This window comes from Natrix helvetica (genome assembly GCF_964273705.1).
Source record: "Natrix helvetica genome assembly, chromosome: 13".
Lineage (NCBI taxonomy): Eukaryota > Metazoa > Chordata > Lepidosauria > Squamata > Natricidae > Natrix > Natrix helvetica.
The window spans coordinates 6,345,130-6,372,735 of record NC_138557.1 but is presented as its reverse complement, the minus strand read 5'-3'; the positions used below and the strand labels follow the sequence as shown (position 1 = coordinate 6,372,735).

Here is a 27,606-nt window from a genome sequence, read left to right as displayed (position 1 = left end):
TCCTTGGGAAGGAAGAGCCACCGCTGCTAGCGAAGCCCCACCCTAGCTCTGGGTCTAAAAGGCAGGGGGCGGAGATGAATAGATGTGAAAGAGGAGAGGAGAGTAGTGGAAATCTATGGGCCGGTCCTTGGGACAGAAGAGCCACCGCTGCTAGCGAAGCCCCACCCTAGCTCTGGGTCTAAAAGGCAGGGGGCGGAGATGAATAGATGTGAAAGAGGAGAGGAGAGTAGTGGAAATCTATGGGCCGGTCCTTGGGACAGAAGAGCCACCGCTGCTAGCGAAGCCCCACCCTAGCTCTGGGGATAAAAGGCAGGGGGCGGAGATGAATACATGTGGTAGACAGCTATTTATCTTCCTACCGGACAGACTTGTTAGCCTGAGATGAGGGGCTGACGGTGCTACTAAACAAAGGAATCTTTGAGTTCACTTCAGAGGGTCGTGTTTGGGGAGCTGGGTCAGAACAATACCTCCAAGAAAGACTGTGAGCTTCTCGAACCAGCCCTTGTTTTGCAAGAGCTATACAACAGAGGGACACATGGCTCTCACTTGACACAAATAAAACAGATCTTTATTTCCCATAAATAGAATTCTGAAGAGAATACGGGGCATTCGGGGCGAAGGGAGGGAGGTACAAAAGCGTTTGATGGAGTTGACAGAATCTGAGGATCGTTCCATTGCTGAGCCATTTTGAGGAGGGAGGGAATAGTACGGCTGGAAAATATACTAAAGACACGGAAGTCCCCTCGAGAGTTGCCGGAAGGAGCAAAATCCTTCCATTGAACTCGCCCAGTTACAATTTCCACAGTCAAAGGCAATTCCTGCACGGCAAAATCAGTTAGCTTCAAAGCGGCTGAACAAGAAATCATATGGATTTTTTTTCCCCCAGCAAACGTTCAGGTTTTGCCTTCTGTTTTAGTTTTAGGCACAATTGACAAATATTTTACAGGTGATACCAACACGATGAGGGCTACCTGTCCAGACCAATAAATTGCATCGCGTAAAATCCGTATTGGTCATATTAAAACCAGGAGTGGGATTCAGCCGTTTTGGGCAATACGGTAGTTCCAGGGAGGATTTGGCCCCGCCCGACCACCCACCCCTGCCCTATCTTGTCCTATAGTTCCCTGGTTTTTAGCTCAGCTAAATGTACCACGTGTCCGCTGTTTTACTCACAGGCCCTGATGTGGAAGGAAAGCTTTGAAGCTTAAAAATGTCATTTTTTGCTGTGTGCGCAAAGTGAAGCGCGCACTTAACAAACCAGTTGTTAAAACCAGTTGCATCCCACCACTGGTTAAAACTCTCGTTCTGGCCTCACTCTTGTTTCTCAATTTTGGGAACTTTGGAGACTTCAACTCCCAGAATTCCCCAGCCAGGCCATTCCCCATGCTGACTGGGGAATTCTGGGAGTTAGACCCCACACTTCTTAAATGTTCCCAAGGTTGAGCAGCATTGCTCTGTAGCATTCTTAGAAAAGAGCGATATTATCCTGTATGATCTCAACACAAAAGTAGTTAAATCTTAGGACATCCTAGCTGTTATTAAAAACATGTTGAAACACTGTGAAACTATTTCACAGTGGAAGGAATCCTTACGTTTAAAGAAAAGGAAAGAATCGTTTGCACAACTAAAGGAACCACATAAGCTAAGTAGGTCTTTAATATAAAGGTAAAGGTTCCCCTCGCACATACTTGCTAGTCGTTCCCAACTCTAGGGAGTGGTGCACATCTCCGTTTCAAAGCCGAAGAGCCAGCGCTGTCCAAAGATGTTTCCATGATCATGTGGCCGGCATGACTAAACGTTGAAGGTGCACGGAACGCTGTTACCTTCCCACCAAAGTTGGTTCCTATTTTTCTATCTGCATTTTTTAATGTGCTTTCGAACTGCTAGGTTGGCAGAAGCTGGGACAAGTAGCGGGAGCTCACTCTGTTACGCGGCGCTCGGGATTCGAACCGTCGAACTGCCGACCTTTCTGACTGACAAGCTCAGCGTTTTAGCCACTGAGCCACCGCGTCCCTATTATGTCTTTATAGTAAATTATGTTAAATAATATTAAAGACGTTCTTTAAATTATATTAAATAATATATTAACTTACATTAAATATATTATCTTATATTAAATATATTAAATTATATTATATTAAATTAATTAAATTATATTAAAGACATTCCCTGTATGTCTTTAGTATAACGAGGCCAAAATGATATCCAGAATGGAACCATTATAGGTTAATTTCAAGAAATAGGAAGAGATGCAACTTTGGTATCTGCCTAATATTTTCCCTCTATCCACATATCTATGAATGTATTCCTCAACTTACTACCATTCATAGAGTAGGCAAGGTTAAAATGGCACTAAACAATTTAAGACTTATGACTGTTCCTCACACTTACAACTGTTGCAGCATCCCCGTGTGTGTGTGTGTGTGTGTGTGTGTGTGTGACATGATCAAAATTTGGGAGCTTGGCAACTGGCATATATTTATGATGTTTGCCGCCACCCCAGGGATCATACAATCCCCATTTGTGATCTTTCCAGTCAGCTTCTGGCAAGCCACATCCATGGTGGAAGCTGGATTTGTTTAATGATCATGTGATTCACTTAACAACTGCAGTGGGGTTCGCTTAACAAGACCTGATTCCCTTGATAATGCCTTACTTAGTAACATAAATTCCAGCCTCAATCGTAAGTCCAGGATTACCTGTCATTTTTTGACCATTTGGCACCTAACTAAACATCATTTCCCCAAATTTAAGTCACTTTTTAAAAATTTGTTCCAGCAGGTGGATAGTCAAAAGCTCGTCATAAGTTGAAGCAGCTAATTACACTGCAATCCAAAGATGAGAGAGTAAATATCAACTCACAGAGGCTTTTGAAACTCAAGTACCATCTCCACTCAAGTCGGCCCAGAGGTTCAATACAACAGATGGTTTAAAACATTAAACGCTTGTCCAGAATTTTTCACAAGCTTTTTGTCAGTGTAGATATATTCATGAACTGGAATAGGGCTTAGTAACAAGGTCAGCCAACAGTTTGGAGCCTGGGCGTGGCTTAGTTCTGCAGCTCTGAGTCTGTGCTGAGCTCTAAAACTAAAACTGCTGCTCTGAACTGAAACTGTTCTGTCCTCTGCTTGTGTTTTGCTTGTATTTACTACCACGTTGGAAAACCTGCTTTTAGTATCATGTTACTTACTTCATGTGCTATATTATACATAAGGAGAAGTTAATGAATTCTGCTGAAGCAGTTACCCGCCTGTGCGTTCTGGATTGTGTGTGCTGCAACGAACTCTGACACTTTTCGTTCCGATTCACTCATGGTCATACATGTGTGTAGTCATGAAGCAAGTATGAAATGTACATGTCCAGACCAAAGTCTTCCAATGCTTCGTCACAGACATTGTTCTCTCCTTCCTTCCAACCTACGGAGGAGGCCTCCTCCAGGAAATCTAGGTGGCTCACCCATTCTCAACCCTTGCGGAGGTCCACTCGGGCTTTTCAAAGCAGAGTGTGGGATCCGTCAGATAAAATGCGGGACAAACAAGAGCGGCTGTGGGGGGAAAGACCCTTTGGCCCCCACTGGCCATCCCCCCACATGGACCATTCGAGACACAGAAGCACACGTGATATTTGGTTAAGCCACCACGAGAACAAAAGACGGGAATTAGACAGCACAGAGTTCGCCCTATGCTCTACTGCTAAAATACTGCCAGAGCTTCTAGCTGGTTTACCAGACATTCACCAAAGAGAGCACATGGGGGAAATTGACATTGTCTAAGACAGGGGTCAGCAACCTGCAGCTCTTGAGCCGCATGTGGCTCTTTCATCCCTCTGCTGCGGCTCCCTGTTGCCGGTCAGCTCCACAATTGATAGGTTTCGGTTAGGACAGGTAGAGAAAAAAGGATGCCGCGCTAGGAGGAAGACTCTATGGCGGGGGAACCAGACTTCTGGTCGGCTCCAGAATTGAACAGGGGGCTTCCGGTTAGGACCTTTGTGGCTCTTTGACTGTTTAAGATTGCTGACCCCTGTGCTAAGGCAACGAATTGTAGGAATGGAGAGTTACAACGGAGCAATAAGGACGGAAAAAGTCCATGTAGCCCCGCATGTTTTTATGGCTAATGATCTGCCCTAGATGGCAATGCCAGGCGGCAACTAAAGGAGGCCTTCAAACCACGGGCATCTTTCCCAAACCCCACACCTTCCTGAACAGTGACAAGAGCATCGTGGATAAGGGTGCATCCATGAACCCGAGACAACTAAAACTTGGAGGCGAGACTTGAAGATGACCAAAACTCGGTGATCAATGGCAAACATTGGGCCGCCAATGGTTGTGGGTGGCCAATCCAAAGGCAATGAACTTGTAACGGCGTGCATGTAGGGAACTGGTCTGACGGGCATTGGGGAGCAGCGTGGACGCCTCACGTCACCTCCAGGGAAGCTGGCGAGACCCGGTCGCACTCGGCTCGCGAACGGAGGCTGTGCCACTGCTCGATGGCGGTACGGTGAGAAGTCAGCATCCGCCGCCAGTGCTTCGATTCCGAGGAACCGGTTGAATATTGGCCGATGACAATTCTCCCGATGAAGTCGTTGCTGCTTTTCACGTTGTGGCCATAGACTGGGAGGTGGAGGAGAGGGAGAGGGAGAGGGAGAGGGAGAGGGAGAGGGAGGGAGAGAGAGAGAGAGAGAGAGAGGATTGAAAGTTGACAACACAACACAAAGCAATCCAAATTCAACAGGAAGGCATCCCTGGTACCTCTAAAGCAGGGGTGTCAAACTCAAGGGCCAGGGGCCCACAGGGTGTTCTAACTTAGGCTTCCTTAAAAAGCAAGAAACAGAGTCTGGGTACTGGCAAAAATACCCGTTTATTTACACAACTGCGAATTCCTTTCATTCGCAGTCAGCAAGGCTTTAGCAAACAGTCTTTCAGAGCAATATTTATCCACACGCACCTTATCTCGCTTGGAAAGCTGCCAGATAACTAGTTTCTAAATGCAGGGCAAGGCAACCCTTGGCCCAGAGTCTTGTATAGTCACAAACAGAACTTTCTACTCTTGAAACGACCGAAGGAATGAATTGTTTCCCCCAAAAGCCCACTCCCCGTTCGCTCCTCTTTTGTTTGCTATGGGAGGGGCCAATCACCTCCAAGGTGTGGCTTTACTCCCAAGTCAACCCTGCTTTCTTAGTTGTTCTTGTCTTCTGGCAGTTCTGTGCATGCGCACACTGGGAACAGGCTCCAGCTGTTCCTCTGCCTCACTGCTGTCTAACTCCCTCTCTGCCTCCGATGCAGAGCCCTCGTCTGAGCTTTCTTCAGTCCCCAGGACTGGCCCATGTTCCTCCCCAACCTCCTCACTGTCCGACTCTGCTGCCAGCTCTGCTGGCTGCTGGCGGGCCACAACACAGGGTGCTTAGATCTGGCCCGCAGGACTGCCCTGGAAACAGCGAAGGACTGGCGCATGGTGCTTATGCCAGTGAAAACGGAGCTCGGGATAAACTCTAAACCTTCAAGGCGTGAAAACGGAGCTCGGGATAAACCCTAAACCTTCAAGGCGTGAAAACGGAGCTCGGGATAAACCCTAAACCTTCAAGGCGTGAAAACGGAGCTCGGGATAAACCCTAAACCTTCAAGGCGTGAAAACGGAGCTCGGGATAAACCCTAAACCTTCAAGGCGTGAAAACGGAGCTCGGGATAAACCCTAAACCTTCAAGGCATGAAAACGGAGCTCGGGATAAACCCTAAACCTTCAAGGCGTGAAAACGGAGCTCGGGATAAACCCTAAACCTTCAAGGCGTGAAAACGGAGCTCGGGATAAACTCTAAACCTTCAAGGCGTGAAAACGGAGCTCGGGATAAACCCTAAACCTTCAAGGCGTGAAAACGGAGCTCGGGATAAACCCTAAACCTTCAAGGCGTGAAAACGGAGCTCGGGATAAACCCTAAACCTTCAAGGCGTGTTCATTTTATAAAGCGTAATTAAATAACTACCAAGTGTCGGCCCATTGACCCCAGCAGCCTCTCGCCTTCTTCAAGGGTGCCTTGATTTCCAACTTTCAAAGCTAGGGCAGAGAAGCAGCAGCCCCTAGGCCAAAGCCACACAGATGTGACACAAAACAAAAGTGACAGACGGGTCCTGTTGCAGACACGAAAGAAATAGACGGTGGAGAAGATCTGGAACTGCAGCGCTGTTTTATTTTATTGATGTATTTTTGAACAGCGAATGTTATTTTGACCATACCTTCCTTTCCCAAAGGCTGGCAAGGGATGACTCACTCCCGCAATCATTATCAAGGTTTCTGATCTCCAGAGAGGAACCAGGCGCAGTGCAGGCTGCATGCTACAGTGACAAGGCAGCCTTGGTCATATTTATACAGTTATGTTGGTGGAAATTCGGTCCCTGCGATTTCCTTAATTGTATTGCAATTAAAAACTCACTTGTATTTTTTTAAGTGACTGGAGGCTAAAACTAGTGGTGAAATTCAATTTTTTAAAATATTGGCTCTGTGGGCGTGGCTTGGTGGGCGTGTCAGGGGAAGGATACTGCAAAATCTCAATTCCCACCCTACTCTGAGGCCAACCAGAGGCGGCATTTGCCAGTTCTCTGAACTACTCAAAATCTCCGCTGCCGGTTCTCCAAACTACTCACAATTTCTGCTACCCGTTCCCCAGAACCTGCTAGATTTCACCCCTGGCTAAAACATATAAAGAACGGTTGCTGGACTTGGGTATGTCTAGTTTGATGAAAAGAAGGACTCAGGGGGACATGATCGCAGTCTTCCAATATCTCATGGGCAGCCACCAAGAAGAGAAGGTCAAACTATTCTCCAAGGCACCTGTGGTCAGGACAAGAAGCAATGGGTGGAAACTAATCAAGGAGAGAAGCAACTTAGAACTAAGTAGAAATTTCCTGACAGTGAGAACAATTAATCAGTGGAACAACTTGCCTCCAGAAGTGAATGTTCCAACATTGGAAATTTTAAAGAAGAAGTTGGATAACCATTTGTCTGAAGCGGTATAGGGTTTCCTGCCTAGGCAGGGGGTTGGACTAGAAGACCTCCAAGGTCCCTTCTAACTCTGTATTCTCTGGAAAGACATGAGTCACATACCTGTGAAAACCAGGCTAGTGTTTTCCAGTTCTTCTTGGGCAACCTTGAAGCTGAAGGACTCATTGTAGAAGGGGTCAATGGTGGCCTTCATGCAAGATGTCTTCTTTGTCTTTGCCAGTTTTAACCCATGAACCAGCTGGATTTTCACAAAGGGATCTGAAAGGAAAGCACAAAACAACTCCACCTTCACAATTGAACAGCTTCGTTCGTGCATCAGAGTAAGCTCTTGAGTTATTTGAAGCGTAGTTTACCGAACAAGTCAAAAACCAGTCAGAGTCGAAATCACACACAAAGCTCCTGTTTGTTTGATTGATTTTTTTTGGCCCTCTGTTTTAGTTGTTCTCGCTTTGCATAATTATAATTTGCTGGAATTCTGGGAGTTGAAGTCCACCAGGACTTCAGGTTGCCAAGGTTGGAGAACTCTAGGAAGAGTTAGAAGTCTTCTCCAACCTGGAATTTTTCGGGACCGATAAGACTACAATTCCCAGAATTCCAAGTCGGCCAAGGATCCATCATCCCACACAGCTAGAGAGCCCAGGTTGAAGAAGGAATATACAGGAGGTTTGTGATGATGGTGATGATGAGTGTGGTTGTGGTTTGTGGTTAATCTTTGGTGAGATTCACCAACTTTGGGGCTGGTTTGTAGCTCAACAGCTCGAGTCCTAACCAAGGACCTAGGAACTGTTAAGATGATGACGATGATACTTTATTCATTAAACATGAAACTCAGCCAACGGAACATTCAAAAATGCATCACAAATACCATTGACTGGTGGTAATGGTAGATCCCCAGCATCCTAGGTATCAACCAAGTACCTTCTTAAAATATAAGATGCTCCGAGCAGCACAGTTTTTTTGCAGTTCCGAATTCAGGAAGCTGCAATTTGTTGATGTATCTTATAAAATTCTTGGACATGGTACCAAATGCCCCGATGACAATGGGTATCACTGTTAAATGTTTCATCCATAATCGGGTAGTTTCGATGGCCAGATTGCGGTATTTCGTGATTTATTCCAGTTCTTTTTCTTCAACTCTGGCATCTCCTGGTACTGCAATGTCAATAAATTGTACGTTTCAACCCTCTACAACTGTGATCTCTGGTGTGTTGTGTTCCAAACGATGATCTGTCTTTATTTGAAAGCCCCACAAGATCTTCGCCTTCTCATTTTGGGTAACTTTTTCCACTTTGTGCTCCCATGACTTTTTAGATACAGGTAAGTTGTATTTTTTAACATAATGACCCATGGATTAATTTAGCAACTCGGTCGTGATTAATCCACTGACCATTAGGTAAAAAAGGTTTGCAAGAGTTCTGAACAAACAGTCTCTCTTAAATCTCTGATCTATTGATTGAAAAGAAAAAGCTGAGGATTTTTGAGGCAGTTCCTTGGGGAAAAACAGCAGCACCCATCACTTTCTCAAGAGCAGAAGTGAAATTCAGCCGGTTCGGACTGGTTCGGAAGAACCGGTAGAGGCGACCTGCGAGTGGGTCAGCCCACTCTCAATCCCATCCGGTAGTAACAGTAAGTGGATCCCACCTCTGGCTTCAAATTTTAAGAAACGTGAAACACGTTCCTTATGACCTAGAGATGAAGCTATTTTCCCAGACATTTCATTCCATTTTATGGGTGTCTTCGAAGACTGTATAAAAAAAGAATGGATACCAATTTTTTGTGTGTTGGTGCCCACCATAAGAAATTTGAGGACTGCCTGGTTCAGATGATTTGGTCATGCTCCTTCACGCTAATTTTTTTTAGGCTTCAAGCCATAAACATATGTTATATAACTCTGGGGAAACACATAACCGTTAAATCTGAGGCAGTTATATTCCTAAAATATGGAACTTGACATTTTATAAAAATCTCAAGCTCTCGCTAGAGAATTGTCCTGTGTAGGTGGAAAGAAATCATCACGCCAGATGTTAAGAGTGGATAAAAGATTTATATTCTCCATCCGTCTTTAAAGTGTTTTGCCTTTGTACAAATGAGAAAATAGAGCACAATAATCCTGGGTCTGTCATCTACATTTAATTATATGTTAAAAGGTTAAGCTATATTAATGCTGTATGAATTTTTTCTCTCTTTCTCCCTGGTGTTAATCATCATGCATATTTGTCACTAGTAGCTGGATACCCGTGCTTCGCGATGAAACTATGTGATCGGGCTATGGAGGAGGAATTCATTTCACAATTGGTTGGCTCAGTGGTGGTCAGTGATTGAAACACATAAGGGAATATCGCTCCCGCCACCTTGAGTCTGGCAGCAGTTCCAGAGGTGGAAGGCGTAGACATTTTGGTGAGGTACTGACGTTTAGTACTGTAAGGAGCCCCAGACTGTTCCTGAGTGAAGGAGTGGAACGTCTGCCAGTTTGAACTGAGGTAACGGAATGTAAGACAACTGGCAGTTGGAACAGAGTTCTTTTCAGGTGGGAAGGGGGAGTAGAACTCCTTAGAATCAGTGTGTGTTAATTACTGTATAAGAAATACTAATGATCTGATGGTCATTTCGAAAAAATCCTTTCTTAACGAGAACCTAGAAGCCGAGAGGAACGTATGTGCCAAATTTCAAGTTTGCAAGCTTTACGGTTCTGGAGATTTCATGAGGAGTATATATAGATTATTGTTCTATTTTTATTTTTGCTAAAGATATACTCTAATAAAAAATTAGGCATAATACAGATAGTCCTCAACTTACAACAGTTCATTCAGGGACCAAACTTACAATGGCACTGAAAAAATTGACACAACCTTTTTCACACTTATGGCCATTGCAGCAAACCCCATGATTGTGTGATTAAAATTCAGACGCCTGGCAACTGACTCATATTTATGACGGTTGTCATGTCCCAGGGTCATCTTTTGCGACCTTTTGACAAGCGAAGTCAATGGAGAAGCCAGTTTAACAACCGTGTGATTAACTTAAGGACTGCAGTGATTTACTTAAAACAACCGTGGCAAGAAAGTTTATAAATGGGGCAAAAACAAATGTCTCACTTCCCAACAGAGATTTGGAGGTTCTATTGTGGTCGTAAGTTGAGGACCTGTATAGTAATGCAGGTTTTTAAGGAACAGAAGGGGGGGGACTTTTCAAGGCCACAGCTACTCATCCTCCGGAGTAGAACATGTCTTACATCTTTCCCTGAAAATATTCATGCTTATCTTTTTTTTTTCATGGTTATGGGTAACGTTTTCCATTCCAGGGAAAACAATCGTCCATGGTTTTTTTAAAAATGGTGGAAAAATCGGTGGGGTGGGGTGGAATCCACTTAGGTTTACCACCGGTTCGCCAACGCGAGCACACCCGCGCACATGCTTGCATCGTGCGTGCATGCACCTTCCGTGTATGGTGCTGCCTTCTGCACATGAACTCTTTGCTCACACACCTGATGTGCGCGCATGCGCACGGCATTGAAAATGAGGCTACATAGGAGGTTTTGGAACTGACGCGAGCGGGGGAGTCCACTGGCAGCTGGCCACTATCGGTTCAGTTGAACCGGTCTGATCCGGCTGAATACCATCTCTGGGTGCAGTGTCCTTCTTCTGAAGGAAGGAGGAAAACAAGAAAGAACCGGTCCAATCCGGCTGAATACCATCTCTGGGTGCAGTGTCCTTTTTCTGAAGGAAGGAGGAAAACAAGAAAGAACCGGTCCAATCCGGCTGAATACCATCTCTGGGTGCAGTGTCCTTTTTCTGAAGGAAGGAGGAAAACATGAAAGAACCGGTCCGATCCGGCTGAATACCATCTCTGGGTGCAGTGTCCTTTTTTCTGAAGGAAGGAGGAAAACAAGCAACAGCCTAGATCTGTTCTCAGAAAGAGAAGCGTCTTCTGAGATTCTTGAGCGGGGAAGAAGGCCCATTACTTTAATTTTTCAAGTGACAAAGGAGAGGATTGTTGAGCACCAAAGGTCAACATGCTCTGTTTGCTTTCAATCAGACCTTGGGAAGAGAGAAAATGAAATCCTTGCTCTCTTTGAGGGAAAACAAGCACGCAGGAAATAAGATGGGGGCTGAAGGCTGAAGCCAAGGAGATGCTCTTCAGAGGAGAGCTCCACTGTACCATCTCCGCCCCGAGAACAAGGCACCAAGGCATCACGGGGGGATGTGGAAGCCTGGAAATTGGGGTGGTGGGTGGCAGAAGGTTCTGTGCCTGACAGAAGGCACCCCTTCTGGGTGAAGTCCTGGAGAAGTGAGAGAGCCGGAAGAATCAACAGCTAAGTCATTTGCTCTCCATCTCTCAATCCAGTTTGTAAGATGTTGTTAAGGTAGGCAGTTAGGTACAGAAGGTAGGTGGGGGGCAGAGAGAGAGAGGGGACGAATAGAGATAGATGAAAGCATAAATGATTGATAGATTTATATGTAGGTAGATAGGGAAGGAGGGAGAGAGACAGACAGACAGACACACAGAGAGAGACAGATATATATATAGATATATAGATATATAGATATATAGATAGATAGATAGATAGATAGATAGATAGATAGATAGATGATAGATAGATAGATAGATAGATAGAGATAGAGATAGAGATAGAGATAGAGATAGAGATAGATAGATAGATAGATAGATAGATAGATAGATAGATAGATAGATAGATAGATATAGAGAGAGAATAGATGATAGGCATAGACAGATACAGATATATAAGACAGATAGATAGATGAAAGAATAGATTAGATAGACAGACAGACCAGACAGACAGACATATAAGACAAACAGATGATATATGAAAGAATAGATTAGAGAGACATATATAGATAGGTAGATAATTGGTGAATGACAGATGAGATATAGATGACAGACAGAGACCGACAGCTGATAGATAGAGATCAAACAGCTGATAGATAATAGATCAAAGAATTCCTAGATGGCTGATAAATAATTGATACATGGGGAGAGGGAGAGAGAGAGAGACAGAGACAGAGAGAGACAGAGAGAGAGAATGAGAGAGAGAATGAGAGAGAGAATGAGAGAATGAGAGAGAGAATGAGAGAATGAGAGAGAGAATGAGAGAATGAGAGAGAGAATGAGAGAATGAGAGAGAGAGATGCTTCTGAGTCTGTCTTGACTCCTGGTTACTACATGGATAAGTTCCTGCAGTTTTCTTGGCAAGGATTTCAGAATTAGTTTGCCTAGGCAGAACCAGGAATAGTAGTCTTCAGATTTCTAGCCAGGTGCCTTAACCCTTAAACCAAACTGGCTCCCAATAATAATAATAACAACAACAACAACCCTACTTGGAACAGCTTGTATCATCCGGCGTTACCTTAACAGTTCCTAGGTCCTTGGTTAGGACTCAAGCTGTTGAACTACCAACCAGCCCCAAAGGCTGTGAATCTCACCAAAGATTAACCACATAATAATAGGAAAATTAGACTATAGCCAGTGTTATATAAAAACATTGGGGGAAATACTTCCATGTTGACCTACATGCTCCAATAACAAAACACACACACACACATACAAAAAAAACCTACCTGAACCTTGGCTCATATCAGTCTGCAGTAACTGCTTTGCTCTAATTATGTCCACATTGAGTCTCCCCGCACTGGGAAGGTAATTTAATGAGAGCAAAAGCTCTCCCAGCTCAACTTCGTTCTGCAACAGAAAAGGGCAAGCGGAATCAAACACTGCAAAAACGATATTCTTGGTGTGTCGTTTTCTTTTTAATGCAATGCATCGCAAAATAAATTCAGTTTTGAAATTGTGAAGGAAGGAAAGGGAGAGGAAAGGGAAAGGAAGGAGGGAAGGGGGAAGAAAAGGAAAGGAAAGGAAGAGGGAAGGAAAGGAAAAGAAAGAGGAGGAAAGGAAAGGAGTGAAGAGGGAAGGGAAGGAAAGGAAAGAAGAGGAAAGGAAAAGAGGGGAAAGGAAAGGAGGGAAGAGGGAAGGAAAGAAGAGAAAGGAAAGGAAAAGAAAGAAGGGAAGGGAAGGAGGAGGGAGGAAAGGGAGGGGAAAGGAAAAGCGAAGGCCACTATAGTCAGAAGAAGAAACTATAAACAGGCTAAAAATTATCTAAGAAACACATCTTTGCAATAGAGACACCTTAAAACCAAACAGAGCAAATGAAAAGAACATTTAACATTTTTTAAAAAATTGTACTCCTAGAGTGGAGACCCAAAAATTACCTGAGAACTTGGGACCAGAGCTTTCCACCAATGGCCGCCCTTCACCAGGTCTACCTCGCTCAACGGCATGGACACCTTCCCAATGACGCAATGGCGCGAAAACTTGTCGAAATCCACCACCGTCAAGAGCAGAGTCCTTCTCTGGGCTTCCAAAAACGGGATGTCGAACATGTACCGCTCCTCGAAGATGGGGTTCTGGGTTTTGCGTTTGACCCCCGTCTGCTTGGAGTTCTTCTGGTCGGGAAGGAGACAGATCTTGACGTAGGGGTTAGAGTGGGCCATGTCTTGCCTGGCCCCATCGTAGGAGATGGGGGGAGGCAGGTCCTTCCCTTCGATGACCCGGACGATGAGATAGTTGTGCAAGAGGTCGTACTGGGTGCTAAAATGGAGCATCCCCAGCTGGTACTTGGCTACGATCTCTTCGTCAGTCAAAGAATCCACGTCATCGCTATTGGAGTCAAGGGAATAGAGTCTCGGCTCAAATTTCCTAAAATAGTCGTCGGGAGTGTAGGTTTTCTTCAGGATGCCCGGCTGGACAATCTCCTTTTTAGAGCCCAGGATTCCAAACTCGATGGGCTTAAGATCAACGAGGGGAGAACTTGGCCTCCTCAGCTCTAGACCTGGGAGGACAGAGAGAAAGAAAAAAACAGAATTTTAAAAAATGGCGGAAAGTCGCAGTGAGCAGTTGTCAAAAGGGGAAAATGCTTTGGGTTAAGTTGAACTCCTGGTGAATGGCCTGGACATACCTGCGGTTCTTTTGGCCTGATAAAAGAAAGGGAAGAATGTGGTTTTCTTCCAGAATATATATGTATGTATGTATGTATGTATGTATGTATGTATGTATGTATGTATGTATGTATCAGTGGTGGGTTCCTGCCGGATCGCACCGGATCACGCGCTCCCTTTCGGCGGTGAACCTGGAAGTACGTTCTGGCCCCGCCCCTGGCGCTGGGACGCTTGCCTGCGCTCCACCAGCTCGGCTGGGACCGGAGACGTTTCCTCAGCGGAGCGGAGCGCCTGAAAGGGACGCAGGCTCAGCCTGCCAGGCTGCCACCGCTCCACTGAAGACATTGCTGAGCAGAGAAACGTCTCCGGTCCCAGCCGAGCTGGTGGAGCGCAGGCAAGCGTCGTCCCGTCGCCAGGGGCGGGGCAAGAATGTACTTCCGGGTTCAGCGCCGAAAGGGAGCGCGCGATCCGGTGCGATCCGGCAGGAACCCATCACTGGTATGTATGTATGTATGTATGTATGTATGTATGTATGTATATGGGACGCAGTGGTGCAGTAGCTAAGATGCTGAGCTTGTCAATCAGAAAGGTCGGCCGTTTGAATCCCTAGCACTGCGTAACCGAGTGAGCGCCGTTATCAACTACTTCGAGCACCAGCCAACTTACTAGAAATCCGTCTTGTAAGGCTGTAAGCGGAATGGGAGGTATCAGTGGACGACCGTCGTCTGTCCAGTGAAACATTCTGAGGGGTTGGCGACGGGCCACTCGTTGGGTTGTCCGAGTTGCCATTTTTGTCTTCACTTCGATAGCTCAGCCTGTGGGAAAGATCAAACCTTGGAATCACCCAGGCAAAACATTCACGTCTCATTTTCTTCAACAGTACCACTGAGCACGCAAGACTTTTTTTACTTCATGAGTCCATCGATGATAGATCGTAGATGGAGAGTAAAATATATATACATATACTGTATATGAGAGACACTAGAAGACGGGGCAGTAGGACCTAGGCCAGTGATGGCAAACCTTTTTTGGCTCGTGTGCCAAAAGTGGGGTGTGTGTGCAGGGAGGGGGGGGTCGTGCGCAGGCATGCCACACCCATAATGCAATGTGTGACCCCAGTGTGCATGCGTGCATGACCAGCGCATGCTTTTTTCACCCTCCCCAGGCTTTATAGGAGCCTGGGGAGGGGGAAAACAGCCTTCCCTCTCCCAGAGGCCCTCCGGAGGCTTCAGGAGCTTCCCTGAAGCCTCCGGAGTGCAAAGAAATGGCCCTACGGGCAAACCAGAAGTTTGGGAATGGACTTCTGGCTTGCTTGTAGGGCCGGTTTTAGCCCTCCGGAGCCTTCAAGTCACTTCCGGTTTGTCCTTAGGGCAGTTTTTCGTCCTCCGGAGCCTTCAGGGAAGCCTCCTGAAGGTCCCTGAAGGCTCCGGAGGACTAAAACCGGCCCTACGAGCAAACCGGAAGTCCATTCCTGAACTTCTGGTTTGCCCGTAGTGCCGTTTTTTTGCACTCCGGAAGCTTCAGGGAAGCTCCTGAAGCCTCCGGAGGGCTTCCGAGGGGCAAGGGGAGGCTGTTTTCGCCCTCCCCAGGCTCCTATAAAGCCTCTGGAGCCTGGGGAGGGTGAAAAATGGCCTCAAAAAAAGGCTGACAGGGCAACTCCTCCCGTGCCCTGACAAATGGCTCCGCGTGCCACCTGTGGCACGCATGCCATAGGTTCGCCATCCTGGACCTACGCCAATGTTTCTCAACCATGACGACTTTGAGAAATATGGACTTCAACTCCCAGAATTCTCCAACCAGCCACGCTGAGGAACTTTAAGATGTGATTTGAAGACCACACATCTCCAGGTGATTGGCCCTGAAAGTTCCTTAGGATGCTGGCTAGGGAATTCTGGGAGTTGAAGTCCACGGGTCTTACATTTGCCAAAATTGAGAAAGACTAGCAACCAAGAGTTAGTGAGTTTCCAATCACCTGGAGATTGGAAATTCTAATCCCACCTTAAGGCACATGAGTGACCTTGGGCCAATTACCAGGAGACCATGAGTTCTAATCCCACTTTAGGCATGAAAGTCAATTTGAGTGACTTTGCCCCCTCCTCTCTCTCAATGTCTCTGTCTCTGTCTCTCTCTCTCTCAGCCCAAATCCCCCCTCTCATGGCTGTTACTGCGGAGAAAATAGAAAGAGGAAGGAGTACTTAAAATGTACGTCACCCTGAATTTTAAAAAAAATCAAAATAAATAAATAAATTCATTTTTTTTAAAAAAAGAAAGAATGCAAACAGAAATCAAGCCAAACGGGCAAATATTCCCCTCTTCCCCATCAAGCAGGCAACCGCTGCTGCTAATCTTTTCAGTCTCGCGGTTTCCTTTTGAAAAGCTCCCAGTTTGGCTTAACAAGGGCGACCGCGGAGAAGAAGAATGGAGCGACGCTTCCAGTTTCATTTCACAGAACGCAAGGCATTTCTTTCTTTTTATTATTAAAAAAAAACAAACCCGCCGCATAAAATGAAACAGTCGTTTTATCTTATGATCTACATCACCTCAGGGCCCTCCTTCCTTCCCCCGCAGCTCTCGCCTCAAAGAAATAAAAGCGACGAGAGGGGGGGGGGAAAGGATAAGAAAAGCCCGTTATTTGAGAGGGGATAAAGGGGTCCCCGCCATTCTCGTTAAATCAGAATAATTAGGTTTGCTACCGTGAGGCAGACAAGTCGGTCAGCCCTCGGGAGGTAGCAATAATTTAAAAAGCCCCATGCTTTTCTCCTCCGAGATGAAATTATGTTTAACATTCTCTTCTCTGACTCTGGCTCCAAATATGTGTTTATAAAGGAACCCTGCTTGTAGTTGGCACAAATATGTATGTATGCATGTATAAAGGGACGTGGTGGCTCAGTGGCTAAGATGACGAGGTTGTCGATCGAAAGGTTGGCAGTTTGAATCCCTAGCACCGCATAACGGAGTGAGCTCCCGTGACTTGTCCCAGCTTCTGCCAACCTAGCAGTTCAAAAGCACGTAAAAAAAATGCAAGTAGAAAAATAGGAACCACCTTTGGTGGGAAGGGAACAGCGTTCCATGCGCCTTCGGCATTTAGTTATGCCGGCCACATGATCACGGAGAAGTCTTCGGACAGCGCTGGCTCTTTGGCTTTGAAACGGAGAGGAGCACTGCCCCCTAGAGTCAGGAACAACTAGCACACCTTTACCTTTTAATCAGGTTTGGGAAGTTCAGGCATAAAACACAGGTCCAAGGAAACATGTGTGTGTATAAAGGAAGGATACTGTGCTTGTAGTTGGCGTATGTATGTATATGTATGTATATGTATATGTATATGTATATTTGTATGTATAAAGGAAGGATACTGTGCTTGTAGTTGGCACAAATATATATTTATATTTATAAATGGCACATGTGTGTGTGTGTGTGTGTGTGTGTGTGTGTGTGTTGTATTTGTGCTGATAAATAAATAAAGGGAGACTAGTATAGATCTATTTCAAGCTATTTAGCTCTCATCAGCTAGCCATACCCTTACTGGGATTTGAACCTCGGCTGTATTACATATTAGGCAGATGTATTAGCCACTAAGCCACAGCCTCTCCTCCTTATCAGCTGAGCCAGGGAAATAGGTGTGTGTTTGTGTTACAACCCCTGGTATGAATGCATATATGTGTCTGTGTGGGTGTGGGTGTGGGTGTGTGTATAACATTCTGCTCATAGACCAGACAAATATAGATTTATAAAGAAAGGATACCCTGCTTACGATGGAACAAATATAATGTATATATTTATAAAGGAAAGGTACCCTTCTTATAGAGGACACAAATATACGTTGAAGGAGGAGGAGGAGGATTGAGGGGTCCTTGGTGCTGAGATTGATGGTTTTCTTGCAGACATTTCATTACCAAACCAAGTAACATCATCCAAGCCACCCTTCAAATAAATGGTGCCTTCGAAACGCATCCAAACTTACAACCAGGGAGGAGTTTGGGCTGGAAAAGGCCCCAGGATTTCCACTTCGTCTTCGCTAGACTGGCAACAGCTGCACTCGTAGCACTTCTGACAACAATTGCGACAGGTCCATCTGCACAGCAAGAGATCCAAGATTCTAGACAACAGGCCCTGAGGCCATTGGAAACCAGAAAGCAAAATTACAAACAGCTGATGACGAACAAGGATAAACAATCGTAATTGAACAGGCTGATCCCAGGAGGATTCAGCTCTGTGGGGTGTTTTGTTTTTTAACATCTGTGCAGTCACAGATCTACATTTTTCGCTTGTTCTGCTTTGGTCAACTTGGACCTTTCTGGGTTTTGATGGACAATGAGCTATCAAGTCTTTTTTTGTGACTCCTCGTGAGCACAGAGAAATATTTTTCCCCCCCACAACTTCTGGATCCCTGGACATAAAGCCTATCACCCATGAAAACTGGGAATGACGTGAACATTTCCCGCAAGAATCCAGGAGAGGGAAATGGGTATGAAAACCACAATAGGTTTCTTCTTTTATTTTTTTTTCTGGTTCCTAAATCATGGCTTAGGGTTAGCATGATCCCTGCTCTTGTGGCTCATCCAAACCTTGGCTAACAATCCATGATTTAGCACAGGGGTGTCAAAGTCAAGGCCCAGGGGCCGGATACAGACCACGGGGTGTTTAGATATGGTCCTCGGGGCCACCTGAAAACAGCGAAGGATTAGCCAGCAGTGCCTCTGCCAGCAAAAACAGAGCTCAGGGAGGACGTGTAACAGAGATGGCGTTCAGCAGGTTCTGACCAGTTCTGGAGAACCTGGTAGCGGGAATTTTGAGTAGTTTGGAAAACCGGTAAATACCACCTCTGGCCACCTCTGGCTGGCCCCGCCCTCATCTATTCTCTGCCTCCTGAGTCCCAGCTGATTCGGAGGGAATGGGGATTTTGCAGTAACCTTCCCCTGCCACGCCCACCAAGACAAGCCACACCCACCAAGCCACGCCCATAGAACCGGTAGTAAAAAAAAATTGAATCCCACCACTGACGCGGGAGCTCACTTTTCACTGGCAGAGGGCTTCAGGAAGCTGTCACGACCGAAAACAGAGGCTCGATGAGTGATGTCGAGCTAGCCATGCCCCTCCCTGGCCACGCCCTCTACTGCCCCCCTGAGGTCAAACACAATCCTGATGTGGCCCTTAATGAAATAGTATTTCACGCCCCTGGTTTAGCATAATGTTTGTTCAAACAACATGCTAAACTAGGAAAATGGTGTCCGAAAAAAGAAATTAGCCAAAAATAAAGAGAGAAATAGTGGGGAGCGAAAAAGAAAAATCCTGGAAAAATCAAAAAGTGAGAGAAAAGATCCAGAAGCAAAGAAATAATACATATAAAAAGAAGAAAAAGAGAGAGAGGGAAAAAAGAAACTAGGAACAGGGGATTAGCAAAACAAAATGAAATACGTTAATCAAGGTAAGAGTATGTAGCTAATTAAGGTGTGAGTGAACTATACCAATATTATTAACTGTGCAAATGAATTAAGTTAAATGTCGATTATATATATTAAAAAAACTGAACTTGAAGGTACATGTTTACTGATAGAAAATAGATGGAAATGAAATGATAAATTTGGTTGCTCTCTAAAGGGATTTAAAAAATGACACGCTTTATGTACACACACAAAATTAAAAGTTGGAAAATATGGGAAGGAAATAATATGGCTAAAATGGGAAATGGAAATATAATGTAAAATGAATTATGTATATGTGAAAATGTTCAAGGGGGGAAACCGGACAACGCTCTGTTTACAAAAGAAATTTAAATATGTAACAAAAAATAAAAAAATTTTGTTTGCAAAAAAACAACATGCTAAACTAGGGATGCTCAATCTTGGCAATTTAAAGACCTGTAGACTTCAATTCCCAGAATTCTCCAGCTGGACCTGGAGTTTTCTTGAAAACATACATTCTTGCAAAACTGTAATGAATGCACAAGTCAAAATGTTTTCCAAACCCTCTGTTAAGAATGGATGGTGCAGAAGAGGAATAAAGGTTCATACATTTTAAAAAATTCTAATTAAATGAAAAGATTCCAACATTTGCTCAAAGAAAATCCTATCGTTTCCACTACACTAAGCAAGCCAATACAATATATGCCAAGCTGGAAAAAAATCTCAGTGCTTCCCTGTGAGTGGAATTGAGGGCATTTAAACCTTGCTGTATATTTTTATAATCCGTAGTCTTTGGGGATCGGAGCAAGCGTTTAAAAAAAAAAAAGAGGAAAGCTTTCACGCTTTGAGAGCCGGGCGAGTAGATCCGATTGCGGAGAAAAGGTCAACCACTTCTGAACTTTTCAAAGCAAAGACCACATCGGAGGAAAAATAGGGTGTTAGCATCATGCGTCAAGGAATGGTAAAGCAAAAAAAAAAAGTCTAGGTTTTAGGGAAACAAATCAAAATTGGAAAAAGAAAAAGGGTTTTTTCAATGTTTTTGTTTAGTGTTTGTCTCTGTTCAGTTTGGAATTTTGGATTTTAATCTTTTCCATACAATAAAAAAGAAATCAAAAGAAAACAACTGGCCAACTACCAAAGAAAGGAAAGCAGTTGATAATGAATCAGGACCCTGGACAGATCCAGAAAGAGCCATGATGGGCACCCCAAATCACTACTGAAATGTTGCCTCGTCCACAAACCAAAAATTTTAATCTAGTTGCATTAGAACTCCAATAGGCGTTCCATGCTTGCTCAGGAATTCATGGGCATGGTGTGGCTTGGTGGGCGTGGCAGGGGAAGGATACTGCAAAATCCCCATTCCCTCCCCACTCCAGGGGAAGGAAACTGCAAAATCTCCATTCTCTCCCCACTCCAGGGGAAGGATACTGCAAAATCTCCATTCCCTTCCCATCCCACTCCAGGGGAAGGATACTGCAAAATCTCCATTCCCTTCCCATCCCACTCCAGGGGAAGGATACTGCAAAATCTCCATTCCCTCCCCATCCCACTCCAGGGGAAGGATACTGCAAAATCTCCATTCCCTTCCCATCCCACTCCAGGGGAAGGAAACTGCAAAATCTCCATTCTCTCCCCACTCCTGGGGGAAGGAAACTGCAAAATCTCCATTCCCTTCCCATCCCACTCCAGGGGAAGGATACTGCAAAATCTCCATTCCCTCCCCATCCCACTCCAGGGGAAGGAAACTGCAAAATCTCCATTCTCTCCCCACTCCTGGGGGAAGGAAACTGCAAAATCTCCATTCCCTTCCCATCCCACTCCAGGGGAAGGATACTGCAAAATCTCCATTCCCTCCCCACTCCTGGGGGAAGGAAACTGCAAAATCTCCATTCCCTTCCCATCCCACTCCAGGGGAAGGATACTGCAAAATCTCCATTCCCTCCCCACTCCTGGGGGAAGGAAACTGCAAAATCTCCATTCCCTTCCCATCCCACTCCAGGGGAAGGAAACTGCAAAATCTCCATTCTCTCCCCACTCCAGGGGAAGGAAACTGCAAAATCTCCATTCCCTTCCCATCCCACTCCAGGGGAAGGAAACTGCAAAATCTCCATTCTCTCCCCACTCCAGGGGAAGGAAACTGCAAAATCTCCATTCCCTTCCCATCCCACTCCAGGGGAAGGATACTGCAAAATCTCCATTCCCTCCCCATCCCACTAACCTGCTTCCCAGTTCCATTCTCCTGTGCAGGACCCCAGAAGAAGACCCAGCCAATCAGCTGGGACTCAGGAGGCAGGGAATAGATGGGGGTGGGGCCAGCCAGAGGTGGTATTTGCCAGTTCTCCGAACTACTCCAAATTTCTGCTACCGGTTCTCCAGAACCGGTCAGAATTGGCTGAATATCACCTATTTAACCTGTTCCTCAAAGAGAACATCCAAGCTGAGCAATAGGGGGGAGGGGTTTCTCAGTTCTCCCCCCATAACATGAGGACTAGAAATTTCATTCACCAGTGGACAGACAGCAGGGGGAATGCTCTGCAGCCAAATCAATTAAAATCAAGCCGGGCCAGAGTTTTCCTTGCTGTTAAAAGAAGAAGAAAAACCCTCGCTGTTTAGCCACAGAGAAACCAAGGTGTGCTGTTTTTTTTTTTACCCACACAATTTTACACCAGAAAGCAGAGAGAGCCAGACAGGGGGGGAAAACAACAACAATAACAACAACACACAACTCCAAGTGTCAGGAGAAAGGGTGACTCATCGGATTAACTCACCTCATTTATTGGTTCCAACTGTCCTTTTCGATATCCACGATGAGGCAAAGGGAGAGAGAATGAAAAAAGGCAAGACCTCTTTAGTCAAGGTTTAATGATTTCTTTTTCTCCACACCCCCCCTCCCATCTGTGAGACAAAATACACAACCTTGTGAGGCCTTTGCTTTCCCATCTCAGCAGAGGGCGGAAAATAAAGCTATTTCGAGGTCTCTCTATTTTAGGGCAGGTTAAAAAAAAAACCAAAAGGATCTCCAGAAAGGATATTCAGTTGCTAATATCAATTTCCCTCAATGGGTTCACTATTTGGGTCCCTTTGCCCCCCCCCCCCAAATAAATAACGCTCTTTTATAAATCTCTCTGCAATTCGGGTTATTATGATACAAATGGTACTAATTGAGCCCCAAAGTTATGTTGCTAATTGAGACAGTTGTTAAGTGAGTTTTGCCGCCAGGGCTGCGCGCTTCCTTGCCACCGTTGTTACGGGAAGCGCCGCCATTGTTAAGTTAGCAACACGGTCGTTAAGGGAGTGTCTTCCCCACTGACTTCGCTTGTCAGAAGGTCACAAAAGAGGATCACGGGACACTGCAACCGTCACAAAAACGAGTCAGTTGCCAACCGTCCTTAATTTTGAACCGGGGAATGCTGCAATGGTCGTTGAGTGTGAAAAGTCATAAGTCATTGTTTTAGTGCCGTTGTCAGTTCCAAACAGCCACTAAATGAATAGCCATAGCAAGAGAACTTAGACTTATATACCGCTTCACACTGCTTTTACAGCCCTCTCTAAGCGGTTTATAGAGTCAGCCTATTTGCCCCCCAACAATCTGGGTCCTCATTTTACCCACCTCGGAAGGATGGAAGGCTGAGTCCCCATATACACCCCCAAATTAAAGGAACACTTGTATGCAGAATTTATCTTCTCAGATGCTCTCTTGGTGGTTTTCTTACAGATGTTTCATCCATGATGTTACTTAGTTTGGGAAATGAAACCTCTGCAAGGTCAGAGAACACCGAGGACTCCACATTCCTCCTCCCCCTCTTCCCTGCTAGCCCTGATGGCGTTACCTAGTTGGGTCATGAAACGTCTGCAAGCTCAGAGAACACCGAGGACTCCACAATCCTCCCCCCCTTTTCCCTTCTAGCCCTGATGGCGTTACCTAGTTGGGTCATGAAACGTCTGTAAGCTCAGAGAACACCGAGGACTCCACAATCCTCCTCCCTCTCTTCCCTTCTAGCCCTGATGGCGTTACCTAGTTGGGTCATGAAATGTCTGCAAGAAAACCACCAAGCTCCGAGAGCACCACGGACCCTTCATTTCAACATCCGAGCGACAAATATTCTCCTTGGCCAAGAACACACCTTCCGCTTCCGTAAACAAAGGCAAACGATTCCATGGAGGTTAAAACCGGGCAAGGCAAAACTACATCCTTTCCTTGCCCTGGTTGCATTTTCAGAAAAAAAAACATCACAGCTGTTCTCAAACTTTGTGGCATCAGAAAGGTCCCTGCAGGCAAACTCTTGAGCTGCTCAAGCTTGCACAAACAAAAGACCAAAAAGCCTGGCGTGTGTTTTGATAACACCCTCGTTGTGCAGTTGTAGCACGTCTTAACCAAAACGCTGACATTTGCAAACAGGGTTGACAAGCCAATGCGGTCAATTCTCCAGGACTGTATAAACCATGGTTTCACCTATGAAATCCCAGCTATTTGAGGGGGGGGTTGCCCACCACGCTACACATATCACGGTATCGATCCATTGTTACGTTTGTCGCTTCCTCGGTCTTCCATTTAAGTTTGCAGTTTCCTTGGTGTAAAAATTGTGGGGTGTTTTTTGTTTCGTTTTTTGCTCTGAAAAATGCCACAAAATTCATTTTGCTCTTCCAAGATCGTACAACGTTCAAAACGAGACTCAAATGTCAGTCAAAAAGAAAAAAAAAGAGGAATTGGTTGTCAATTTGATAATGGCCGCTAGATTAGCGATGGCTGAATGTTGGGGATGAAATTGGGATGATATTCAAAGAATGAGCGAGATCATGAAATTTGGAGCACGGCAACAAATGATAAATCAACAACAGAATTTAAAACTTAAAAAAGGGATGATTAAAGTAAATAATTATAACAAAATGGGGAGGGGGGATTTCATAAAATCAGCGTTAGTGGAAGGCAAAGGGCACCTACTCAAGAATATATGGTGTCTTGGAGGGGATAAGGGCACAATTGGAATATATTGCAAATCTAAGAAATTTAAGTGGGGGAAAGGTCTCCTGGGGGTAATAATATTATTGAACTCTAATATGTGATTTCCCCCTTTTTCTTCTGTCTTTCTTTTTTTGTGTGTTCAGTTGTATATGTACCGTTTATATTATTTGTGTTTATTTTTTAAAAAAAAAGACTTAAATGTTAGTCTAGATTTTCTTTGGAAGGTTTTGCATGAGTCATTTTGAGAGTTTTCCAAGAACAAGCCAGGAGAAGTTTGAATACGGGTTTAGTCCTCGACTTACGGCCACAGTTCGGCTCTAAATTTCTGTCACTAAGCCAAAAGGTTGTTAAGTGAGTTTTGCCCCCTTTTACGACCTTTCTTGCCACAGTTGTTGTTAAGCGAATCCCTGCCGTTAAGTCAGTCACACGGTTGCTAAGTGAAACTGGCCTCATGGACTTTGCTTGTTAAAGTAAAGGTAAAGGATCCCCTCGCACATATGTGCTGGTTGTTCCCGACTCTAGGGGGCGGTGCTCATCTCCGTTTCAAAGCCGAAGAGCCGGCGCTGTCCAAAGATGTCTCCGTGGTCGTGTGGCCGGCATGACTCAACACCGAAGGTGCACAGAACGCTGTTCCCTTCCCACCAAAGGTGGTTCCTATTTTTCTACTTGCATTTTTTACGTGCCTTCGAACTGCTAGGTTGGCAGAAGCTGGGACAAGTAACGGGAGCTCACTCCGTTACGCGGCGCTAGGGATTCGAACCGCCGAACTGCCAACCTTTCTGATAGACAAGCTCAGCGTCTTAGCCACTGAGCCACGGCGTCCCCCTTTTTTAGAAGGTCGCAAAACGGGATCCTGTGACCCTAGGACACTGCAACCGTCAGAAATACAAGTCAGTTGCCGAGTATCTGAAATTCGATCAAGTGACCACGAGGATGGCTGCATCCGTCGCTAAGTGTGAAAAAATGGTCCTACGTCACTTTTTGTGACTGCAGTCACTAAATGAATAGTTGTAAATTGAGGAGTAACTGTACTAGACCAAGCCCAGACTGTGAATAGCTTATGGCTCATGTGTTGTGACTTCAGAAAAGTGTGTGAACGCAATTATTTAATTAACTCTGGACCAATTCACCATCCTACACAAGCCTTACACAAGATCTCAGAAACCTTACGCAAATCCTACGAAACCCCTAAGAATGAACTATCAGTCCCATCAAAGCATTTCTCTGCTTTCTGTCCTCTCAGCCTGGTCTACCTCGCAGGACTGTTGTGAGGACAACTTTTAAAAAAAACCATGCTCACAACTTTACAATGCAGGAGGTATTAAAAACAGACAATGCCCTTAAGATGCATGAAGCTACTAAGGGAGCAAGCTTGTAGCCCCCCTCTCCGCGATGGGGACGATGGGAACTGGAATCCAAGCGTGCCTTAAAGTTTTCTCAAGAGCAGCAAGCATGGGGCATGAAGCAGGGTGGGCTTCCTTTGCCCCTGCCCTTCTTTTCTTCTACGGATTTGGAAGCCCCCTCCCCAAATTATCCCTCTGGATTCTCTTTCTATTATTCCGGCTCCTGCAAGCTTCGGAATGACCATAGGCCCCTTATATTGTTCGAAGCAATCACTTTCAGGGTCTTTTAACAAAAATGACATTTGAGCAGGAAGAGGAAGCCGGAGGGGATCAAAATTTAACCAGATCAGGTCTTACCCAAGAAGGGAGAAATTTTTCTTTAAAAAAGCAGCTTTAGCGGAAGAAACGTTATCAACCCAGCTAAGCAGCTGGCCTCCGGGTGCAAAATTCGCTATTTGCCTTTTCCATCCCTCTCTCTTCTCTCTCTCTTTCCCTTTCTTCCTCTCCTCCCTCCATTTGCCGGCTTCACCCAACATGCATGCCAATCTTTCCAATAATCACATCCACAAGCCCACTCCCATCTGCCCAGGAAAGGTCAGCAGCCACAGCCGGGCATTTTACGGGCATCTGCTGCTAGATGGGCGACCTTCCTTCCTTCCTTCCTTCCTTCCTTCCTTCCTTCCTTCCTTCCTTCCTTCCTTCCTTCCTTCCTTCCTTCCTTCCTTCTTGGCAGCCTAATTTCAGGGCAAGCCCCTTCCTTCCAACCCACCCACCCCGCCAACAACAAGTGCCCGCTTTGCCCGCCGCGCTCCGGTGCTCCAAAACCACGAAGGTCGTGGGAATCCTGCCCAAGGATGCAAGAAGAAAGCGGAAAACCAGCAGAAAAAGAAGGGAGGGAGGGAGGGAGGGAGGGAAGGAAGGAAAAGAGGGAGGGAGAGAGGGAGAGAAGAAAGGAAGGAAGGAAAAGATGGGATGAAAGGAAAAGAGGGAGGGGGGAGAGAAGGAAGGAAGGATGGATGGAAGGAAGGAAAAAAGGGGAAAGAAAGAAAAAAGGGAGGGAGAGGGAGAGGGAGGGAGAGAAGGAAGGAAGGAAAAGAGGGGGAGGAAGGAAAAGAGGGAGGGGGAGGGGGAGAGAGAGGGAGAGAAGGAAGGAAGGAAAAGAGGGGAAGGAAGGAAGGAAAAGAGGGGAAGGAAGGAAGAGGGGAAGGAAGGAAAAGAGGGAGGGAGGAAAAGAGGGGAAGGAGGGAGAGAAGGAAGGAAGGGAAAGAGGGGGTAGGGAGAGGGAACGACGGGAGACCCCCACCCATGGGAAATGGGGCCGAGCCAAGGGGGGGGGGACTCCACCTATTCATGCTACAGGTTGCATTTTCCTCCTAGTCGGAGGAAACTCCGGAGCAGCTCCGAAACTCCAGCCTGCTCCCTCAAGTTTTCTTGCGGGGAAATTCTCCCTCTTTGCAAAGCTGGGGGATGCTGGTATGGGGGGACCCCAACGCCTCTGCCTTCCCCTCTTCTTTCTTTCTTCTCTTCCCAGCAAAAGCAGCCGGGGTGGGGGGTGGGAAAGTCTCCAGCCCCCCCACCACTCCTCTCCATTCGCCTTTCTTCTCCCCCCCCCCCGGTCCCCCGGCTGTTTCAGCCCTACCTGTATATACGCCATCTTCCTCGGGCGCTCACTTTAGCCCCCTTGGCAGGCTAAGCATGGCGCCTGCCCTCAACAATAGGACTCCGTCCGACGTGCTCCGCTTGCTCAATGAGGACTGGCGGAATGACCAGCCCCGTGGACCTGGCGCCGCTGCTGCAGGCTGAGCTGGTCAACAGGCAAAAGGAAGGGAAGCGCTGGCAGGTTGGGGTGGAAGAGAAGAAGGAGCAGCCTGTCCGGCTCGCTGGACTCGCTTGGCATCGCAGCTGCCCCTCCCTCTCTCCCTTTGGTCATTCCCCCCCCCTCCCCTCTTGACC

The 27,606-nt window shown here is 45.9% G+C and overlaps 1 protein-coding gene across 1 annotated transcript; it reads right to left on the bottom strand.

Annotated features, from left to right (window-relative positions):
• Window positions 1-553: 553 nt before the first annotated feature.
• SYT17 (synaptotagmin 17) lies at window positions 554-27,307 on the bottom strand (the record flags this gene model as incomplete). Its single annotated transcript, XM_081965501.1, has 9 exons — window positions 554-4,609; window positions 7,095-7,250; window positions 12,569-12,689; window positions 13,217-13,836; window positions 14,609-14,757; window positions 17,907-18,055; window positions 22,116-22,193; window positions 26,423-26,497; window positions 27,293-27,307. 9 exons carry the CDS (start codon window positions 27,305-27,307, stop codon window positions 4,413-4,415), a joined length of 1,560 nt encoding a protein of 519 aa, XP_081821627.1. The 3' UTR covers window positions 554-4,412.
• Window positions 27,308-27,606: the final 299 nt, after the last annotated feature.